Raw genomic sequence first — 13,001 nt, 5'->3', positions numbered from 1 at the left:
TCTTCTTTCGTATTTGAATTTGCAATAAAATCCCTTGGCAGTACCGCTTACGATATATATCTAGTTTCGGTTGAAAAAGGAAAGGAAGTAGCCAAGCATTTAAGAAATGCTATAAAATCTTATCCTCTATTAATTTATTTATGCGACTTTGATGAACTTAATTAAAATTAAAGAGGATTTTATGAACTATCCAATTTAGTCCTAATAAATTATTTTTTGTAACTTCACCGTTAATTAGTTTCACAGAATTCATATTTTATCTCCTATGTATCAAGCAAGGTTCCATTTATCCTGGTATGTGGCAACAATATAAGTTTATTCGGAAAATTTAATTTGTCTACATTTATACTAAATATATAAATCTCAAGTCGTAATCTATTAACGCACGAAAACGCTGATAGAAACGCTTTGTCTCCAAAACAGCAACTAGCACGAATATAAATAATTGTATCTGCAAGGTGGTTATTTATTTTCATAAATAGACATACCATTTTAATTTTTCTTAAAATTCATTATAATAAAAATGTGACTTAACGCAATTTTAGATAACGAAATGCACATAAGAGAGTAAATTATGTACAGTATCTGAGTTCGGACTCAATTCCACACTCATACAAATACTTCGGACTTGACATTGAAATTCCCAGTTTTTTCTGTATTGTTAACGATTTCTATGATCCCTTCTATAAACATTGTGTTCGCAGCGCCTTCAATTTCAGAACAATCTTCGTTTTTAAAAGAAGACATATCCAAGTCATTTTCTTTCATAAAATTCAAAATCTCAATGACCATCATTTCCCCAACATATTCCACACTTTTTGGTAGGCTAGTTACCATCCCTGCATAGGACGAGTGCGGTTTACCTGACAGCTTTGGTGAGACCTTATTTTCTATTAGGATCTTGAAAAGCTCCCCATACCTGGTTGGTTCACCTGTTTTGTGTACTAGACGAGAACAAAACCCATACTCCCAGGCGTTGCCAGCTAAAGCCTCGGGGTCTTTGTTTGTGTAATATATGTTTGCCCCTAAACTCATCAAAATCTGAATAACATTTGATACTGGGTAATACGCAGTATTTTGAATTGCTAACATCAACGCAGTATCTCCTTCTTTGTTGGTGTAATCAATTAGAGACGTTGCGTCCGTCATATGGGTCAGAAGGAACTTGAGTGCACTCTCATTAAGGAATTCCGCTGCCTTCATGAAAGGCAAATTCCCAGCGTCATCTTTTTCATGTATTAAGCTCGGATATTTCGACACAAGGTGAGCTGCTAGAACAGTTGGCGATTCTACATTGTGTTTATTCCATTTTATCCCCAAAAGATGCAACGCATTGTATCCATGTTTCCCTGTGATACATGGATTTGCATTCTTGTCAAGCAAATATTCTGCTATCTTAAATTGTTTCCTGTCTAGCGCTACTAAGAGTAATGTATTCTTATCCTCGTTAACAACACGCGACAAGAAATTATCATCTAGAGCTAACCCTTCCACCAGCGCGGTCATCACTTCTAATGTCTTAAATTCAAGGGAAAAAAATAAAGCACTACTTAATCCGTCGTCCCATACTTGTTCCTCAATATCACTTTGATTATCTTTAAGTTGGCGAATCATATATTTCCCAAGCCCGGCAAAATCATTTTCTAAAGCCGACTCCAATCCACTTCGAGCTAAATCAACTCCCAGCTCCAAAACCCTACAAAATGGATTAAAATATTCTAAATTAAGGATTTCGATAGCTGAATCATCATCTTCGAGTAACTCAAGAATAATCTTGACATCATTGAAAAATCCGTGTTCAATCATTGTCTTCATCGAGGCTTTCATCGGGAAGTATTTTCTGGATCAATTAAAAAACATAGTGATTTCGGTAAGAGAGCGAGCTTAAATAATAAAATGGACAAACCTTATCAGGTTCTCGTGACCTAGAGCATGTGACCATAGAGTGGCGATAGAACTACGGATAAAATATGTTTCTGCATTCGGAATATCTAAACCGTATTCTGATAAATCCTCACAGCTGATAAGTTCCTTCAAAATATCGTGTTCTCGTTGTTCCTCTTGTTGTATATGTCTTATCGAACTTTGGACACGAGGATGGATTATTACATACGGATCATCACCAGCGACGTAATCAACCAACGAGAATTTTGACATTAACTTGACGGAACGTATTAGCATCTGCTTAGGTTCAATAGGAAATGGAGACTCGTCCGATATTTTCTCACTGTCTTGCATAATCGAAGGGACCTTGTCCAGGATAAATTTGAGGGAACAGATGTTGTTGAAATATCCACATCTTTCCAAAAACTTTATTGCCATGACGGCATACTCATTGGTAGATTCTTCTAATTTTTTAATAACAATTTTCATGCATACGTACATAAGTTCGTCACATTGGGAGCTAAAATCATCTTGGGTATTACGATTTTTCGAACATCTTGGTATTTTTGATTGTTTTTCAGCTTCAATTTCGTGCAAGATCTTGCTCATAGAATATTTGCGACCAACGGTGGCAATGATTCCTGTCATGATGCTTAGAATTATTGGTATTCGTCCAGACTCCGATAGAAGAAGGGAAATTTCGTTTTCCTTATAGTCAGGGGAACCTATTAATTAAATTGACCAAATTACATTATCTCGAAAACTTAGGTTAGAGCTTGAGTTTGCAAAAATGTACACAGGTGCCATAATTTGCCTTGAGTCGATTACTAAAACAGCACAAGTGCAAAGTTTCCAAACATTTAAAAATTATAAATTTTTCTCATGGTAAAGCAACTCAAAAAATATTCGGATCAGTCCGTAATACGTTGCTTTGTAGTAGGGTTCTGGGTATGAGGACTGGCAAATCCGTCCGAAACCGCAATAAGCTCGAAGGTCATGACAAGCTAGACATGCCAGTAAGTTTTTAGGATTCTCTGGCCACTTGTTTTCGAAATTTTGACCTTTGAACTTAAAACCAACAAGTAATATTTGTACTTTCAGCACATTAAAACATACGATAATAACGTATAAATTTTAACACTTAAAATATCCGTTGAACGAAATGTCTAGTTTGGTTAACGGCGTTGAAATTATAAATACTGTTTGTTGGGTTTGTCAAAGGTCAAAATTTCCATCTCTCGGCGACTCCTATGTAAAACATTAATGAATGAGTGAATTTTTTAATAATGTGTCATGAGCTTCAAGTTTATTTCGGTTTCGGACTAATTTGCGAGTACACTCCTCCTTAAATATTTAGTTGATGGATATGTGCATACCATTGAGTTGTTTAGCTACAAGTTCCTTTGCATCGTCTTCGTCGAAAATATCAACCTCAAATGTGCAAATTTCTTCATATTCAGGTGGGAAGACTACCTCGTTCTCCGATATTAGTAGAATCACCAGATTTACATTTCTATTTAGAGGTAAATAGTTTTTGATTTCGTCGAATCCATCAATATCGTCAAAAATAACCAGAACCTTGTTTGGGTTTCGAGACTCTATTAAATCGTAAAGCTTGTTGATAAGAAATATCCCACGATTTCCCTGAATGTTTGGGATTCCTTGATTATGTAATTCTCTCCACACTTTTTCTTTGATCCTGGATTCGTTGTCTGCATCTATCCAGATTATATCACTAAATAGTGCTTCCATGCTGCAACGCTCTGCAATTTTTAGAGCTATTTGGGTTTTCCCATATCCACTGGGACCGTAGAGGTTGACAAGAGGAACTCTAATTTGTGCGACAGAATTTAAAACTTGTGATGTGAGATATTTGATAACGTCGTCGCAAAGCCGAGTTCTACCAGCAAAATTTTTGTAAGGCTTCGGAAAAGGCAGAAAAGCATTTGTCTCAATAATCGTGGTTTTCTGAATATTTGGAGGATTTTGTGTTTCGATTCTCTCACATAGCGTACTTTCAAGGTTTAGATGATTTCCTGCGGAAGCAAATAAGTCTAGTGATAAATCGGTTTAATTAAAAATATGTACGTCCTGAAATTATTCAAAACTTGCCTTTTAGCCGTCTAATAAATCCAATCACAATATCAAGATTTTCAATTAATCCTTCGTGTAAAGACTCCTCATCTGAACTTATGGAAGATGTTTCATCCTCCGAACATTTACTCGGAGGATCCTTAAGTTTTTCAGCCAATTTCATAACACTGAGCCCGTCTCCATTTTCACAGTCAAATATTTTGCACATGTTATTTGCAACAATGAACTCCAATATATCTATAACAGTGTTCTCGTCAATAGATTCAAACGTACAACGCTTCATTATGGCGTGGAAAAATGTGTCGCCATTCCCATCCTGAAATTCAGGGTCAACATTATGTCTCACCAGGGTCTTAAGAACAAAATACAATCTAAAGTCCTTGGGTTTTGTGAACCCAAACGCAGAACGAGTTGCATAATGCCATGCGTTCCATAACTTCATAGTGTTCACGTAATGGATATTCGCACCGTACTTTACTAAAACGGCGATGACTTCCGACATTGGTCTCTGCTGACAGTTTTCAATCGCCAACATTACGGCGGTATTTCCCTTATTATCAGTACAGTTAATTTGTTCACTTGCATCTTCCATATTGTCCAGTAAAGAATTAAGGTAATTTGGACATCCAAATTTGGCAGCCGTCATAAACGCTAATTCTCCATCTATATTCTTTCCGTATAGCAATGCTGGATATGTTGAGACAATCTGAGAAGCTAGAAAAATAACCTCTTGTTTCTCTTCCCATACCGTTGCCAAAGCATGTAAAGCTGAATTGCCATGATCCCCTTTGATGAAAGGATCGACGTTTTTGCTTAGTAAATATGTTGCAACATCCAACTTCCCACTTGCACTTGATATCACCAATAAATTATCCGTTCGATACATGCCTCGGCTGCTTGATAAAAAATTTACGTCCAAGGCCAATTCATCCACCAGATAGGTAAATACCTCCAGATTAAGTCTTTGTAAGCAAAATATTAGCGTCGTTTTAATCCCCGTGTTCCAAACATCGTCGCAGATATGGGTTCGATTAGTTTTAAGTAACCGTACAAACTCTCGCCCAAGACCCTTAAAATCATTTTCCAACGCAGATTCCAACCCATTTATTTTCTTGTAGCCGATTCTTTCTGGTTGAAGGATTCTGCTGGCTGAATCACTCTCACCAAGTGTCTTAATAATTTTCTTTACTTCATTTAAAAATCCATGCTGCACCAAACCTTTAAATGATCCTTTCTCCATAAAATATTTCCTACATTGAATATAATTAATTAATTTTTGAACTTGTTTTTATCAAATTAATTTAGATAACCTTATCAGACGATCATGATTTGCTGCATGTGACCAAATAACCGCGCATGTAATGCTTCCCGACAATTCTGGATAATCCTCACAACCAATGAGATCCTCCAATATTGTTTCTTCTCGGTTTTCGTCCTTTTGTATTAGTATTAGCGTGCCATGAACGAGACGATGTATTTCTGCCTTCATTTCAATCTTGGAATAATTGATGGTTCTAAAGCTGATCAACGAGAATCTAGATAAGAGCTCGATTGCATTTTTCAACACTTGATCAGGTTCAAGAGGTAGTAGCAACTCTTCCGAAATAACTTCCTCAATATCTTGCTTGATAGTCGTAACATGTTCCAGGATATATTTAAGTGGACAATTATTGTGGAAATAAGCACATTTTTCTATTATATGAAGTGCCACGGAAGCATATTTATCAGTGGATTGTTTTAGATATTCCAAAGCAATTTTAACACAAACGTACAAACTTTTCTCATATTCATCGCTGCTTTTCTTTTTCTTTTCTTTTTCCGTTTTACTCCTCTTGGGAGTCTTGGGATATCTGAGAATTTTATCTGAGAATTCCTTCCATCGCCTTATAAGTTGCGTTATGCTGGATTTAGAGCCACCACTGGCTATAGTTCCTGCCATCATACAAATAATTATTGGTATTTTTCCAGACTCCTCGACAAGCAGGGACAAATCGCTTTCCGTATAATCAACCGAATCTGTAAATTAGATGAACTCCCGATTTAAAATACAATTTTAAATTATGGTAGATTTTTCAAAATTAGATCCTTTTCTCGAACGCATTAAAAATTCAAACTGCCAGTGCTCGGTCTGTTATAGAAGGGTTTCTAAATTTTTAAATATATTTATTTATTTTAATTTAATTTTAAGGCTCGAAAAACCCTAGAGGACGGGAAAACTTCCGGATTTTAAAAATATGACCACACCCCCAAGAAAAGGTTTAATGAATACTGCCAAAAACATTAAAAAGGGTCTAGTTTGAAAAAAACCTACCATAATTGTTTAAGATCCAGGTGCGTTATTTACTTTACATTAGTTACATACTTATGATTACTTTACTTTGTGCACATTCTTTTAATATTATAATGAAATTTATTTCGACTTACCCTTCAGAATTGTAGTAAACAATTCTTTAGCCTCATCTTCTTCCAAAACGTCCACTCTATAATTGTCACTTTTTCCTTTCTCACTTGAAATTGTCACCATCTCCACTGATGTTAGCAAAATGGCAACATTTTCCATATTTTTGTTAAGGGGTAAAAAATTCTGTACTTCATAAAACCCTTCCACGTTATCAAATATTACCAGAATTTTTTGCGAACCTTTGGAACTTATTAAATTGTAAAATTTATTTGCAAGTAGTATCCCTTCGTTTTCTGGAATTTTTTCAATACATTGATTCTTTAATTCTAACGTCATTTTCTGCATGATTTCCTCCTCTTTTTCGGCATCTATCCAAATCTCTGCATCAAAATGTTCGTCTTCAATGCACGTGACTGCAACTGCTTGAGCAGTTTGTGTTTTTCCATGACCACCCAGCCCGTAGAGATTGACGAGGGGAAAGTTTATTTGATGTTTTAAATTCGTACTCCACGATGTTAAAGATTTTATAACATCGTCCATTAGTGAAGACCTGCCTGTAAAATTTGTTACAGGATTCGGAAATTCGAGGAAACTCTTTTCGGACGGGATAACTGAATCTTCTTGTCTAGATGTGCTTTGTAGAAGCGCCAACAACTGATTGACTTGTTCACCTTGGGTTTTTGTAAGTTGTTGTGTAATATTATTTTCTTCGTTGATATTGGACTGTGGAGTGGTTGGAGCTTGGATTTCTATTTCATTAAAGAGCGCCTCCTCACCTGGTCCATTATTTAAAAAAAATAAAACATTATTATCCATATTAATTCATTGATTCATGCAATGTTCACTTCAAGCGACAATTAAATAAAATTTGATTGCATATTTTATTACAATTAGTTACCTGTTCCCGTTTCATTACTATAGTCACCGCTTACTCCGTCAGGTATATTGTTTCCTGGATTAACATTTACAATAAAATCGGGCATCTGCAATGAATCAATATTTTTATTAAGGAACTAGCATAGAAGCCCGTCGTGAAGACGGGCGGCAATTATTTTTATGTTGTTGAGAATATTTTTTGATATCTTAAGGATTTTATTTATTGTTGACAAACATTTTTGTTGACGTTGCTAAGGAATTATGTTTAATAATTTTTAATCCATATTCCACCCTCCCCCCTCGTTCCATACTCTCTAACATCTAATACCCCATGATCCCATACTCCTTCAAGGTGGTATACAAATTGTTATGACCATGGAGACCATCCGGGTCAAGTGATCCCGTCCGGAGGGGTGTTAAACGATGAATCCGGATCAGACCATCATTTGGACATACTATAGAATTTTATAGGATAAGAATTAGCTGCGAAATGTAAAATTCTAGAAATACTGATATCTTGGAAAATATAAAGTTGAAATAATTCAAAGATCTCAGGTTTTCTAGAATTCATAGCTAATTCTTATCGCAAAAAATTTTATAGTATTTATATGATTGTATGATACAGAACTATCGATTGAGACCCCTGTGGATGAGATATGATGGGTTGACCCACCATGATGGGTTGACCTGCGTCGCAACAACCACCAAATACCACTTTCTCTATCCTCTAAAAATTGAATTAAAAAAATAATATCACCTGTCAGCATCTTGAAAAAGAGGGGGTGAAAACAAATCCAACTGATTTCAAAAAATTTGGTTTTATTCACTAGCGACGCGTTTCGCAATAAATTGCTTCATCAGGCTATCGTTAAATATCGGAGAATTTTATAAAATATGAGCGAGACTAATATTTCAGGGTAGAGCTTTAAAGAGATTTAAAGAGATTTAACAATTCCTATGCCCTGGTTGGCTAATTCAAATTTCAACAACCAATCAGAATGCTGGGAAGTTACGAAAAATTTCAACGAAACGGACTTTTGTAAATTATATAAGAGATATCATATCCAATATTCCCTACACACTTAAATTTACAACTGTTTAGATCGTAATTTTAATTGTTAACCTTTCTGTAGTCATATAGACCACTAAACTCCCACTTCACTTGACCAGACGATACCCTCTCGTCCTTATCTTGACGCAACATCTTGGAAATAATGGCGCATTCTTGCCTAAAAGATGGCTGTATTGCACGTAAAATTTCCTTGTATTTGACAGTTGGGAAAGTGCCAACAGCCTTCGTACTAATTGCATGCAGTACTTCCAAAAACACCAACCCTAATGTGAAAACGTCCGATTTTTTGCTACAACCAGGGTCAGGACTTTGGTACGCTGAACACCCTGCCGTCGATAAAGTTGAATTGTCCGTGAATAATCTGGCCAAACCGAAGTCTCCAATTTTCCACAAGTTTCCCGATAGAAATATATTATCCGGTTTTATATCTCGGTGAATAATGTTGTGGTCATGAATGAAATGAAGTGCTTCAGATAACTGGCAAAATAAGGGGGGAATTTCCAAGTTAAACACACTGTTTCGCAAAACACATTTTAACGTTGATTCACAAAGTTCCATCTGAATTAATAATAAATTTGTATCCGTGGACGACATATCTTCAGCAAATGATAGTGATCCATTTTTTATTTCTTCTGACTTCGGTCCTTCCAACCAACTAGTGTGATACCGCACGATGTTTGGATGGTTTAGTAGTTGCAGGACATGAACTTCTTCAAATAATCCGTTCAGGTTGTTACCAATCTTTAGAAGAGCTTTAGCTATACAAATTTCCTTCAGGGCGTAGTAACATTTGTCGGTTTGATTCCTCGCTTTCCACACTTTACCAAAGGACCCTTCCCCGATAGAAAATATAAATTCAAAATCACGGGTTATTCTTACAGGAAGGCCCGGACTTCCAACTTTGCCAGCCATGTCATCCTGTTAATTCATTGGCTAAGCAAAAATGGAATAAAATTCAAAAATTAGGAAGCAGATAGTTTGCCAGCATACAATTCAATACTGAAGCCACACCTTACATATGTTGGATTTATTTCCACTTCAACAAGACTGATACGTGGCATCGATGGTATTGATGGGTGTCGATATTTGCATTTGGTCAGACATTACATTCCTACGATTAGTCAGAAGATAAATCATCATACGATGGAGACCTTGAAGATAACAAGCTGATAATATTTGTGGTCTTTCCTGCGTATGCAAGAATTACACTTTAAGCCCTGACTGACTTGCTAAATATCACCATCCCAAAAGACATTACAAGTCTGGTATGATTTTGTATTGTGGCTTGGTGCAGTCTTAAATATGCAATCAGGAATACCCCTTTGGGTGGACTGTAATTTGTGTATGTACTCGTAATGAATAAAATCGACAATATTTAAAATTCCCCATTGTTGTCGATAACATGTAACACTGAGCAGATTTCAAACACTTCAAAATCTTTGTTAGCAACATAAAATGGATGCAAAATTTACAAAAACGCACTGCAAAACCAATGCATAGCAACATACCTAGCATGGTTTTCTCGTATTCCTGTACCCATTGGTAGGAATTTTTTTACGAAACCTTGTTATTTGAATAGCCAGGTCTTGTGCGGGGAGCGACTGCCCCCTTCGTTCCAACGATTGTCTCCCTCCTTCGTGGTGTAATTATTGTTAAAAGTAACAAAACTCATAAAATCTGGCCATATTTACATAGACACATCATACTTTAATGTGTCGATGTTCTGTTGTCCATCCTTCATATAAAGTGGTGGCCTGAAATTTTTTTCATAACATTGGTTGTTTTACATCTATATCAAAGTACGATACCCAAAATGGTTTTTTGATAAAATAGCGATATTTTTAATAAATACATGTTTTAACAAGGTCCGTGGAAGGTTTGCCTGTTTGTAATGTGTGTTACCATTTTTTAATTCATTTTTTGATTTAATTTTTTAATCTTAATTATAATTCAGTTTAAAAAATAAATTATAATTTAGTTGAACTAAATATTTTTTTTAAATCATAATATTTGGTCAAGTTGTGCTTTTAAAATGCCATCTAGTTAGCTGATGGAAAAATGGTTCTGCTAATATTTGACCTGGACCATGGTTTTACTGCATAATCATTAAAAATATATATGTTCCTTGTCTAATTTTAGGTAAGGTTATTTTAGGTAATTGATTTATATTATTTTGTAACCTGCACTTCTATTTTTGCCCCAAATTTTCTTTGCAAACCGCGCAAAAATTGGATTCATAAAGTTATACGTCTTTCTCAACACTTATCTTCGTCTTAGTAAAATCCAATAAAATTGTTTCTCATGCATAACAAATAACGTGGTAATAAATTACTACCATACAGAGTCACTTTGATCCTCTAAATATTTGGGTAAATACTAACTTTGGGAAAACTCGGATTTCGTAAATTCTTTTGAAAATAAAATGATAATTTAAAAGATTTAAAAATATTGTTTTTCTCCAAGAATTAAATACAATACAAGAATTTTCTTATAATTTAAATTTAAAAATTTGAATTTCCCTCCAGGCTCAAATTAACTTGGTCTAGAACACAAACGCTGGATGGAAATCCTGACCGGTTAATTGGCCGGGTTCAAATCAGATTTCGACTAGGAATCCAAAATTTTAGCGGACATAATCATAGCGTTGGCGGAAATACAGAAAAACGAGAAAGGCAAGTCGGACCAGCTGGAAAAAATTGGACGCGAAAATGGACTAATTAAGGGACAGTTTATAAAACAAAACCATGGGGAAAACAAAGAGTTTTCAAATTTTGTGTTCCTAATAACGCAAGAATTATTTGCAAATAGTCTAACAATTTTAAAGGAAACGTTCCATTAAATGTATAATACGGATTTTAAATGAAATATTTAGTAACATGTATTAATTCAAAGGTTGTAAATTACTCATACACACTTATTTGACACAATATCTATCGCACTGTAAATTTAGACAAACACTAATTAAAACCTGTCCATAATCGATTAATGTCAATAATTATATGTACAAATTTGTAACAAACACTTGTCACTTAAATACGTATAAACTTCAAGTGGGTCATGAGAATTATCTTATCTCCAAAAAAATCAATTACACCTGACATCATTTCATCACCGCAATGCCTGATTGACGCAATGTGACACTGGCCATAAAATGGCCATACATGCCACCCATGCAAAATTACTCAGTAGCAAATATCTGCAGACAAACATCGTGACCATGTTTCTTCACCTATTTTCCCTCGCATCCTGTTTCTGTTTGACCCTTGCTTACATGCAAGAAGTTGGCTCATTTGGTTAGGTTACACATTCTACACAGAACAACAACACATTCTACACAGAACTTGACTCCGGAGGTATTGCAATTCGATTCCAAATTAAGGAACCTGACCTTACAGCGTACTCGCACTTGTTGAGGGATGTCAAATCATTGTGTTACTCAGGATCGTGAGTGATATTGAAAATCTTTAGAAAAAAATCATGGAATTTGTTGGTGTTGATATTTTTGGTGATATTTCGATTCACCGTCTTAACAAATTTTCACTTTATCGAGTAGTGTGTAGGTATTCTTCTCGGTTTAAGTGGAAGATTGTAAAGTGTATTTTATTCCGTCAAATAGTTTATATACACCATTCATTTTCCTACACAAATATGATGTATTTTATATTACTTGTTACAGTTGGGTTGGATTCAACGAGACAAATTTCACGAATTTGTTATCCTTCGACGTCTTTTCTCCCACGGAGACGAGAGTTTGCAGAAACTGGACACTTCCTTTAACCATGTCCTTGCGGTATAACGGACCCTTGGACTTGGCAACACCGTCCGTCTCCATTTACAACGGAACTACATCCGCCAACTTGGGTGGAATCGAACGCACTTTTACGGGCTTATCCGCCACCAACTTTGGGTTTGTTCCAAAGGCCATTTTTATTACGGGAAGGTCAAGTTGGACTGGCTTTGCTAATGAAGATTTTTCTGGAATTTCGACCTGTTTCTCAACGTCGGAGCTGGCTGGATGGGGAGATTTGGCGGGAAAAGAAATAAGGTCTTTTGTGCAAGGATGTAATTCTTTGTTCGAGAGTGAGAATTTTGATAAGTTTTACCAGCGTTATTAGTTATGAACGATAATAACTCAGGACTGTGATGACTACGTGTAACGAGGTATCTCCCAAATATTGATAATTGGCCCGAATAGGTTTATTTAGAAAGTTAAAATAATTCAGAACTTTATTTAAAATGTTTAAGATTTAATAACTAGATGTTCTTAAGCGAATAAATTTTCTGAAACAAAAACTAGACTAAATATAATGAAGATCTTATACTTATGAAACTCATATGTACATATACAGATATTTTTTATACGCATTATTTACAAAAGTCCGTCCCGTTGAAATTTTCCGTAACATCCCAACATTCTTACAATATCCCATACAATTCATATGTGTACTTCAACTCTACGACTGCCCAAAATCTTGTCAACCGCTTACACAAAACCCTGTCGAAAAATAATCCTAAGTTAGGGTAAAAAAATAAAAATAAAAAGTATAGGTCAAATTTTACTTAATACATAATTGATGCAATTCAAGGATCGAAGTTAGTTTCTAAATTTGTCTCTGAAGTACCTATTAATGACCAATATATTCGCGTTTTTAATTATTTAGTGATCCAATGTAA

The 13,001-nt window shown here is 35.3% G+C and overlaps 1 protein-coding gene and 1 long non-coding RNA gene across 4 annotated transcripts; one reads left to right on the top strand and one right to left on the bottom strand.

Annotated features, from left to right (window-relative positions):
* Positions 1-295: 295 nt before the first annotated feature.
* Positions 296-9,532, bottom strand: LOC118433670. 3 transcript variants are annotated; one of them, XM_035845843.1, is made up of 9 exons: positions 8,379-9,532; positions 7,278-7,362; positions 6,403-7,155; positions 5,289-5,994; positions 3,997-5,228; positions 3,261-3,920; positions 2,019-2,609; positions 1,907-1,957; positions 1,703-1,840 (listed from the first exon to the last, which is right to left on the bottom strand). In XM_035845843.1, exons 1-8 carry the CDS (start codon positions 9,237-9,239, stop codon positions 1,926-1,928), a joined length of 4,920 nt encoding a protein of 1,639 aa, XP_035701736.1. In that variant the 5' UTR covers positions 9,240-9,532; the 3' UTR covers positions 1,703-1,840; positions 1,907-1,925. The 3 variants fall into 3 exon arrangements, with proteins under 3 accessions (XP_035701734.1, XP_035701735.1, XP_035701736.1); XM_035845841.1 differs by having other exon boundaries at positions 296-1,840; positions 1,907-2,609; XM_035845842.1 differs by having other exon boundaries at positions 296-1,840; positions 1,907-2,609; positions 5,289-5,910.
* Positions 9,533-11,481: 1,949 nt separating this feature from the next.
* LOC110862760 lies at positions 11,482-12,620 on the top strand. Its single transcript, XR_002549221.2, has 2 exons — positions 11,482-11,771; positions 12,004-12,620. It is a non-coding gene; the product is annotated as an uncharacterized LOC110862760 (long non-coding RNA).
* Positions 12,621-13,001: the final 381 nt, after the last annotated feature.

This window comes from Folsomia candida, unplaced genomic scaffold (assembly GCF_002217175.1).
Source record: "Folsomia candida strain VU population unplaced genomic scaffold, ASM221717v1 Fcan01_Sc067, whole genome shotgun sequence".
Taxonomy (NCBI): domain Eukaryota; kingdom Metazoa; phylum Arthropoda; class Collembola; order Entomobryomorpha; family Isotomidae; genus Folsomia; species Folsomia candida.
The sequence above is the reverse complement of the archived record's forward strand: the minus strand, read 5'-3'. Positions and strand labels throughout refer to the sequence as shown.

Bases quoted from the DNA above. Each gene is read 5' to 3' on its own strand.
- LOC118433670 (XM_035845841.1), bottom strand. From the start codon at position 9,239: ATGGCTGGCAAAGTTGGAAGTCCGGGCCTTCCTGTAAGAATAACCCGT. The intron at 7,363-8,378 runs GTTAACAATTAA...GATTCATTGCAG, and splicing joins GTCTATATGACTACAGAAAG to ATGCCCGATTTTATTGTAAA. The intron at 7,156-7,277 runs GTAACTAATTGT...ATAATGGACCAG, and splicing joins TAGTAATGAAACGGGAACAG to GTGAGGAGGCGCTCTTTAAT.